The 8,893-nt window shown below is 37.0% G+C and overlaps 1 protein-coding gene across 1 annotated transcript; it reads right to left on the bottom strand.

Moving 5' to 3' along the window:
• Positions 1-6,623: 6,623 nt before the first annotated feature.
• On the bottom strand, positions 6,624-8,286 carry LOC110854012 (MOXD1 homolog 2). The gene is made up of 3 exons (XM_022102398.2): positions 7,758-8,286; positions 7,071-7,357; positions 6,624-7,005 (listed from the first exon to the last, which is right to left on the bottom strand). Exons 1-3 carry the CDS (start codon positions 7,966-7,968, stop codon positions 6,850-6,852), a joined length of 654 nt encoding a protein of 217 aa, XP_021958090.1. The 5' UTR covers positions 7,969-8,286; the 3' UTR covers positions 6,624-6,849.
• Positions 8,287-8,893: the final 607 nt, after the last annotated feature.

The raw sequence follows: 8,893 nt of genomic DNA, 5'->3' as shown, positions 1-8,893 counted from the left end.
AGTTAAAACACTAATTTTATATCCAGTAAAACTTAAATTTGCAAGTATTTACTTAGACTGTTAACGTTCTCGTCACAATTATAGGCTCGTATTTTGCTTTCCCTGCAGATGACTATTTTTAAGGGAGGTTGCTAAAATTAATGCTTATGTACATATAATATTTAGCAGCTTAGTCAGTACATTGGGGTTGGATTCCATACGATTAGATCAGGTTGGTTGAAGGATGCAGAGCTAGCCAAGTGCCCGATCGATTTCTGTCCGAAATGTCCTTTCCCCCAGTTCCATCCGATCCGAAAGACTTGACTTTATACCCTCCAAAACTTGATAGACACCTATTTTATCCAGGCTGAGACTCCGACTGGACTAGAGACACGATGTCGTAACGCAACTTTCTTCTTCCCAAATGTACATACGCGACAGCATTATTGCAAACTAAAGTGTCTCCAAATCTACAATTCCCAACAGTTTAAAGACATTGATCTATCACACAGTTTATACTTTTGCCATATGCCATACGCACATGTCCACGTCCACCGTATACAAAAGTCGCGTAACAGCATAACCGGAATTCAGCATTGAGTAATCCAATCGCATTCAGTAAATACCGGAAATTCCTAAAATTCACAACCTTGCCTCCTCCTCTAACTTCTCGTTAGTAAGTGCCTCCAAATGTAGGTCTCTCTCTACTCTCTCATTTTTTCTGATGCTCTGCAAAATAAAAAGTAACAGAATTGTTACTCCAGGCGGAGAAGAGGAGAAGAACAACATTTGCAAAATATTTCGACGACAGATTTATTGAAAGTTTTAACAGGGATTGGAATCCTAAATATTTGCGAATAAGAAAAGAAACGCATTGCAGATTGGATGATTATTTCAACGACCCCAACAGCTCTGTCGTGTATGTTGTGTAGCTCACTTATTGCATAAGTTACATTACTAACACTTTACAGTGCCAGGTTACCACCAGTGGCCGCGGAAGCCGTGGGGACGTTAAAATTGTAGGAGTGGTCATGTTGCCCCAAAAAATGACGAAGTTTTTAGGTGACGCAATGTTAAAACTTGGAAATTTTTTTCCAAAATTTCGAAATTTTGAAAACATGTTTCTGGAATCTACGTATCATAATGCATATGCAAATATGTGCAATAAAATTTTTTCGGCCTGCGCAAAAAAAATTCACAAAAACTTCGGGGGTACTCTTTCCTAAACTCCGGTTTATATAAGATGGGGACACTGAATAACAGAGAGACATTGTCCTTCTTTTGTCCCCACCCTTCCGCGGCCACTGCATACTTATTTTACTTATAATACGATCCGACTAATTTAACTTGCAGACCATTCTGCAAAGAAAGATGGCGTAAATTAGCCAAGATTTCTACTCTTATTACCATTTCCATCCATCCATCCGATCCAATCCAAGTCTGTCTGTCGGTTCTTCGGAGGATGAAAACCTATGCACCACCCCGACGAATTTACATTCCAAATTTAATCAATTCTTCTCAGATGACAGTTTGTGAATAAATTGTCCCGCTAAAGAAATCACCGTTAGCTAAATTGATTACATAAATGTGGTTTGTTTACTTTGTGCACTTATTTAAAATACTTTTCCTCATCGCAGTCTAATTAAAGGAGGTCCATAAATTAAAATGTTGGTGAAGTTGAGATAACTTAATTGACTGACTCGCTGGGAAGGAAAATAAGCGGCGAGAAAGACATTTTCTTTCCTCGTTGGACGTGACTCAATGAATCCTAATTGAATCCAGGTGGCCTTTTCACTTCACCACCGGAAAAATAACAATGGCAAGTCCTTCCTACCCTCCGAATTCGGAGTTTTGTGTCTGACGGCTCAAATTCTGATCTAATTTAGAGGCAACTAAGATCACTTTCATTGATAAGATTTGACTCCGCGTTTGACGTTGACATCGAACATGTCATCTCTTGGGGATGAGAGGGAAGAGAATTCTTTAATGAGTGTTCGGGAGGAAGGAAGGAGGAAAAAGTCGCCCTTTTTTAAAAGTGGCAACTTTGTCCTTTTAAAGCTCAGATTTCCATCGTTTGTGTGCCTGTTCCCACACTTCCGAGGCCACTGGTTGTATAAAATACTGGTGTAATTAACCCCACATTTTGTTGCCTCCTCATCAGTCACATCGCATCCAGTAAAAAAATCTTCACGAATTATGCAACTCTAAATACTCGCAGAAACTAATTCATAAGGGGAAAATGCATCATGTTTATTTACACATTTGAAATATACTTGTTATGTAACACCCTTTACTTTGCACGTTTCGGTGCAGAATTTCTGTGATTTTTTTGATTTGCCCAAATGAGCGGAGGGAATGAGAGGGTTGCTTTTACTTTGTTAAGTAATCCTTGGCACATTGTAAAGATTTGAAGATTTACAGATTTCCAGAGATAAAGAGAGAGAGATTGCTTGAAAGAAATGAGACTCGTCGCTAGTAAGTAGTCGTCAGCTTATTAAGTGCGAGTCTGACAGGGAAAGAGGGTAACAAAGAGATAGATACTAAAATGTGGCAAAGTTTTGGAAAGGTTGTTGCATAATGAAGTGTATGTAAGAGGAGAGTTGTACTTGGGTGCATGTCGAGGGCATTTATGGCACTTTTTGCTCGGCATTTATATTTATGGCCCAAACTGTAAATACTGTAATAAGAAATGCTAAGGGAATTTGAACCACGCCCAAAATGGCCAAAATGCTGGGGATTTAAGCCACGCCGAAAAGGGTCAAATTTCCGGGAATTTAAGCCACGTCCTAAAGTGGTCAAAATGCTGGGAATTTAAGCTACGGCAAAAAATGGTTACAATGTTGGGAATTTAAGCCACGTCCAAAAGTGGTCAAAATGCTGGGAATTTAAACCACGCCCAAAAGTTGTAAAAATGCTGGGAATTTAAGCCACGCCAAAAAATAGTCAAAATGCTGGGAATTTAATCCACTCCCCAAAAAATGTTGAAAATCCTGGGAATTTATTTTCATGTCACGCCCATTGTACAACCCTGCGTAAGAAAATTCTCCAATGTTTCCTTCCCTACACAAACTGGTCGTCACCTCGTTATAATGATTCTGTTAAGTTTCGAGTCAAAATTTTAATGCGAAATTTAATTTATTTCATTTCTATTAAATGGACCAAACAACATTAAGCCGTCTATTCTTGGATGAAGATGAAATCATGTTGTACTATTTTTTGGCACGGGTAGTTAACAATTCAGCGAGACGAGAATTGTACTTTGAAACTATTGTCTCCTCCAAAAACTGAGGTGATTTTCCCATTAATTTACTCGTTTTGTGGGCAAAGTGCTTCGAGTCGTTTGGAGTTTGTCCAATGGCAGATTTATTATTTGTCTCGTGCGAATTTATGGATATGCACACACCGTAAAAAAAATAGGGACAGATTTTATGAATGATTTTTTTGTAAATATTTATCGTAAGTTGAATTTGAGCATTATTTTAGTAAAGCAATTTTGAAAATGGAGTATTTAATGGAAATTTTAAGAAAACGTTTAACTTTCAAGCTTTTGGGTGCAAGTCTGCCCTCATTTTAAAGAGTTTTTCGAAAAAAATGAAATATTTTAGAAAGTTTAGTTACAAAAGAATTTTGAAATAGATTTTGCCGAATTATGTATGCTGAAATTTTGAAAATTTCCATTTTGAACTTTACATATATTTACTACGCTGTATTTTAAGCTACATTTAATTGCCTTAATCTTAACAAGGAATCTCATGAAATATAACTTGATCCTCTTAATTAATCGTTAACTAACGAAAGTGACATAAGAAAACCGAAACCTTTTAAAAAATGCAGTCTAGCTAGCACACGACTGGATTGACTTTTGCGAGGCTAATTAAAACAAGATCAAGCTGTACCTATGTACATATACCTACACAAAACCCATTAAGAGATCCTGCGAAGTTGCCATTATTTATCAGTAGTCTTATACCGTCAGGATTTGCAATTATAATTAAATCCGAGGAAAACTTTTTTTTGCAAAGTCTGGGATCCATTTACATTTACATACGTCGCAAAATTTCAATTAAGTAAATCAGCCAATGGAGAACAGTCTCATTTTGCGACGTTAACAAATGTACAATCGATACCATTACTTTAATGTCACTTTATTTTTTGAAAACATCATCAATTCAGAAATCAAGGCTCTGCACTAATTACGAAGATAAAGTCGAATGAAAAAATTAGATCAGGAGGAGGAAATGGTGAGATGGTCTTAAATTTAGCTACTTTTTTACTGTGTACATACATAGGGTGACACTTCATTTTTCGAATTCATGGATAAACAGACCCAAAGATTTCAGAATTTTTACCACATTCTCAACATACTTTGTTAATTTGTTTAATTGTCTCAAGAATTTACAGAATTTTGGTCTGCTGCACCGACCGAGTCCGAATTATAAGTAAGCCAAATTATATTTGCAAGGGCAATCCTGCATATTTCGAGAGTATGCAGTAATTATCGTCATCTTGTAATATCACATCTTTCCCTTTGTTTCTCTCTTTCCCCCTTAAAAAAATCATCCAACTTATGTATGGCTTATCTTTCATTTACACAAGGAACTTGAGCGTGCTGCTGGTGAAGAAAAAAATCCATTCTTTTTCTCTCTTTCTTCTTATCCACTCTTCTGCTCCAATATAAATTAAACTCATCAAAATTCTTGGCTATTTTTAATCTATGGAATGTACAAATGCAGTAAATGCATCCCAGCAGCAGCTTTTTCCAGCAGGCTCACTTACGAACGACGCTAATGCCGTCGTCCATGCACCTCATTTTCTTCTCCAAGATGAAAAAGTATGTAAGTACGCAGTGGCCGCGGAAGCGTTGGTGGGGGCAGGGGGACAATGTCCCCACGGCTACGCGATGTCCTCATCATCTGCCAATTTTATATAAACCGGAGTCGCAATTGTTTCTGAATTATTTTTGCACTGGCCAAAAAATTTGTATTGCATATTAGCGATTATGATGCGTAGATTTCAAAAACATGTTTTCGAAATTTCGAAATTTTGGAAAAAAATTTCCAAGTTTTTAACATTGTGTCCCCTAAAAACTTAGTCGTTTTTTGGGGTAACATGACCACTCCCTACCCCATCCCAAAATATTAATGTCCCCATAGCTTTCGCGGCCACTGTACGTACAGTACAGGACTTTTTTGTCAACTTGGTTACTTTTAAGCAGGAAATATGTAAGTAAGTAAGCGAGAAGGATGTACAAGTAGTAGATTTTTTTGTACTTTTCTACGTCTGCTGCCTGGATGTGTAAATATCTATTGTCATTCTCATTGTCAGGCTAATCCATTTCCGATTTTTTTACACTAAATTCCTCATTCCTTGTGAAATGCGAAAGTAAAACAAAAACATTTATATTCATCCAACTGACTTTGCTGGATTTAGATTGCGAATATAAACCAAAGAGGCGCAGGCAGACACAACATTTCTGATTTTTTTAAACAATGAATACATAGCAAGTGTGTTACGTAATAAAATTAACGTATTTACCGTTACAACAAATTATTTGCAGTTATTTTTGTTACGAAAACCGGAACGAATTTCGGTTTCGGGGAAAAAGGGAATTAACAAATCTGTTTTGTTACACGGGATGCACTCGACTACATTCTGACGTTTGGGTGGGTGCAACTATGTAAAATGTGTTTTTCTGTGTGTAAAAGGCAAAAAAATATTTAGAGGGTTTAAGAAATTGAGGAACAATAGGTGTACTTTTCGAGTGTTGACTGTCATCTCCGCCCCAAAATTATAGCACATTTGTAACATGTAAAAATACTCTAAAAATTGTATCATAATTCATTTTATGAGTCATGCACACACGTTCTTTGTCACCCAGACGGGCTGGTCTGGTTTGTGGTACTTGGCTTTTTTTTCTCCCTACACATTTGTTACCCACGCGTTCCTTCCCCGATCCGATTCCGGTTTGAGAGCAACCACCCGGACCGGATAATAAATGGACTTTTTCCTCATCCACGAACACCATTACAACAAGGAACGAGTAGTGAGTGCTTTGTACATAAAAAGTACCCAATCTTTTACCAGCAGTGGCCGCGGAAGCCGTGGGGACATTAACATTGTAGGATGGGGGGAGGGACGGGTTTATATATTTAAGATGGGGAGATGATGCGGACATCGAACAACCGTGGGGACATTGTCCCTCTGTCCTTCCGCGGCGACTGGGGTTCCGACTGCATGGAAAAGTTTGGAGGTGTCACGACAGAAATGAAAAATGGTGCTTGGAGACAAATTGACTAAATCAGTTCATCTCTTGGAATAATAAATAATCATCGTTTCACTCCAAATTGGCTGAGAGTCAGTCAGTGACTCGTGTTCTGTATACTTGACACTTCCTTGGCGCAAGGAATAACGCCGCGCCACTGCCGCCGCCGAGTAGTTCAGTGAGGCCTAGATAAGCGTGTAAATAAGTATTACATAATCGTGCAATATGGGTTGGTTGGTGGAGATGACAAATGGAGGTTTGGTATTTGATTGGCAGAAGGGTGTAGGTTATTATACACATGTTTGCTTGTTGATGTCAAATCCTGTCATTTTCTCCATTTATTACTTTTAAATGCGAAAAAAAGAAAGACGGTAAAAAATGAAGGGTGATGTTTTGTGTCTTCATGTTTAAGAAAACTCGGAACAGTTTCACCCTAAAACTAAACATGCGGAACGAACAAGAACAACAAATTTACAGTCAATACCAAAGAAATGGTGTGAGAGTTATATATATTTTTTACTCGAGTAAACGAAGTAAAAAGTCTACAAATCTATGTAAAAATTGTCACTTATAAATTTTATAAATTCGAATATGTACCAAGTAAAAGTCTACAAATCTATGTAAAAATTGTACATTTCTGCGTTAAAACTTTCCAAATAATTGGTGTGGGGATTGATGAGATTCACTTTGAATTTTCCATGACCATGATGTTTCTTGAGTTTATCGGAGACGCCGAGCGCCCAAATTACGTACATGTCCTTGTCCTGTAAAATTAGCACGTGCCAAAAATTATTGCGAAATTATGTACTTTAGGTAAGAACCTGGATACCTTAATCGGGACATAATTTGGGAGAAGGGTGGTATCATCGTCATTTTCTCCGATATCGTCACCTCGGCCGTATGAATTTCTAGTATTGCCGACCAAGGGTCTTTCGTACTTGAGATAAGTGTGCGTCTCGTTTTGCGTGGCTTCCAACAAGGTCCACTTTCTCTTCTTATCCAAGTTAACTTTGTGTTTGTGTCCGGTGTAAATTCCGAAATAGCTGTGACCGTTTTCTGAATGGATGCCTCCAATCGCCATTTCCGCTTTGTCCATTTTTCCCTTCGAGTTAAGGCCTGTTTAAAATCAGATTTATTTGTAAGGGCTGTAACCAATCTGCGAAGGTAATTAAATACTAATTTCGGTGGAAAATTTATTTTCGACTTTTTCACTTGACAAAAAGGAAAAGTTAAAATTTAAAAATACATTTCTAGGCTTTTCTATTTCGTATATTTTTAAAAATATATAAATTTTGTCAATATTTCGACAACTCTAGATGGACAAGTGTCATTAAAAATTGGACAAATAAATACCATTTTTAGCAGTGATTACAAAAAATTGACTAAAAGCTTGATGAAAAAGAATTGAAATGAAACCCTCATTTTTTGTGAATATCTATTTCAGATTTTTGCTTGTATTACTGCATGAGTATTTACGAAATCTTTCATAAGTATGTAAATATGATAATAAACCCACCTAACCCAACATATCCCTGCGTTTCTCCAGTAGCTTCTAGTCGAATGGTGCCATTTTCTTGGTTCACTTCCCATGCAAATAAGTACTTGTCATCCAATCGAACCTCGTACCTTTTGGCGTACACGGGACGAAAAGTAATGCAACTCAGGACCAAAAGTACGGAAAATATCTGCGCGACAAGGGCAAACGTGGCGACAACTGTGTAGGGCATTTTTTCGCGGAATTAAAATTGCAGCAAAATTATTCGCAAATAATTTACTAATTAAATACTGGTCAACGGGATCCTTAAAAAACTGAGTACAGTAATGCTTAAAAAGTCGTTCCAAGATTGTGTTAATCTGTCAAAATCCGGACACACACTGCAGCGTCGTATGATTTTACGTACTCATAATAACTTCATGCAGGATTTTATACACAATGGATTTATTATTTAACAAGTTCATGAATGTGAGAGGAGCCTGCATAGCCGACTAAACGGCTAAACGGATGGAAGAGACTGTTTTATGATGTGAAATTGGAATCGAGATTTATGCACAGCGTGAGAAATGGTGTACGTGACGAGCTTATCAAAGTTTAAATGTTGTAATTTGACGAGGATGTTATATGTCATCGTATTGTAATGATAATTTGTATAACAGGTGGCCATTTTCACGTTATAAATATGTATAACTATGTATGTATGAAGTGCAAACATGCAGTTATTGTGTTGCATGGGTATAAGATTAGGTACTTAAATATGTACATTTTTACATGCCCTTGACATTGAAGGAACCCTTTTTGCGGGGTACTTAGAAGGTAGTAAATGTAAAATTGGAATTCATGGAAATCTACCTTTTAAATGCTTAAAGTCCGCTATTTTTACCTGAAATGTGAAAACTTGTATTGAACCAGTACGTGAGATACATTCACGTATAAGTTTATGCATTTATGATCCGACATTTCTGCGGTTTTTGGAGGATTATTACTGGATTTTATTTTTAAAAATTGCTACATAGCTCTCAATGAACGTCCGTCATCATCAGGCAAAAATACAAAGATTTCGGATAACATGGGAAATAAAATTTCCATTTTCATGTAATAAATACCTCGATAATTTTGAAAGAATTTTGTTTTAATTCAATACATCTTTCCTTTCG

The sequence above is a fragment of the Folsomia candida genome, unplaced genomic scaffold (assembly GCF_002217175.1).
Source record: "Folsomia candida strain VU population unplaced genomic scaffold, ASM221717v1 Fcan01_Sc009, whole genome shotgun sequence".
Taxonomy (NCBI): Eukaryota; Metazoa; Arthropoda; class Collembola; order Entomobryomorpha; family Isotomidae; genus Folsomia; species Folsomia candida.
Note: the sequence above shows the minus strand (reverse complement) of the source record. Positions and strands in the feature narration are given on the sequence as shown.

Coding starts and splice junctions, on each gene's coding strand:
- LOC110854012 (XM_022102398.2), bottom strand. CDS start 7,968: ATGCCCTACACAGTTGTCGCCACGTTTGCCCTTGTCGCGCAGATATTT. Junction 7,358..7,757: donor GCAGGGATATGTTGGGTTAG/GTGGGTTTATTA, acceptor GATTTTAAACAG/GCCTTAACTCGAAGGGAAAA. Junction 7,006..7,070: donor CAAATTATGTCCCGATTAAG/GTATCCAGGTTC, acceptor CTAATTTTACAG/GACAAGGACATGTACGTAAT.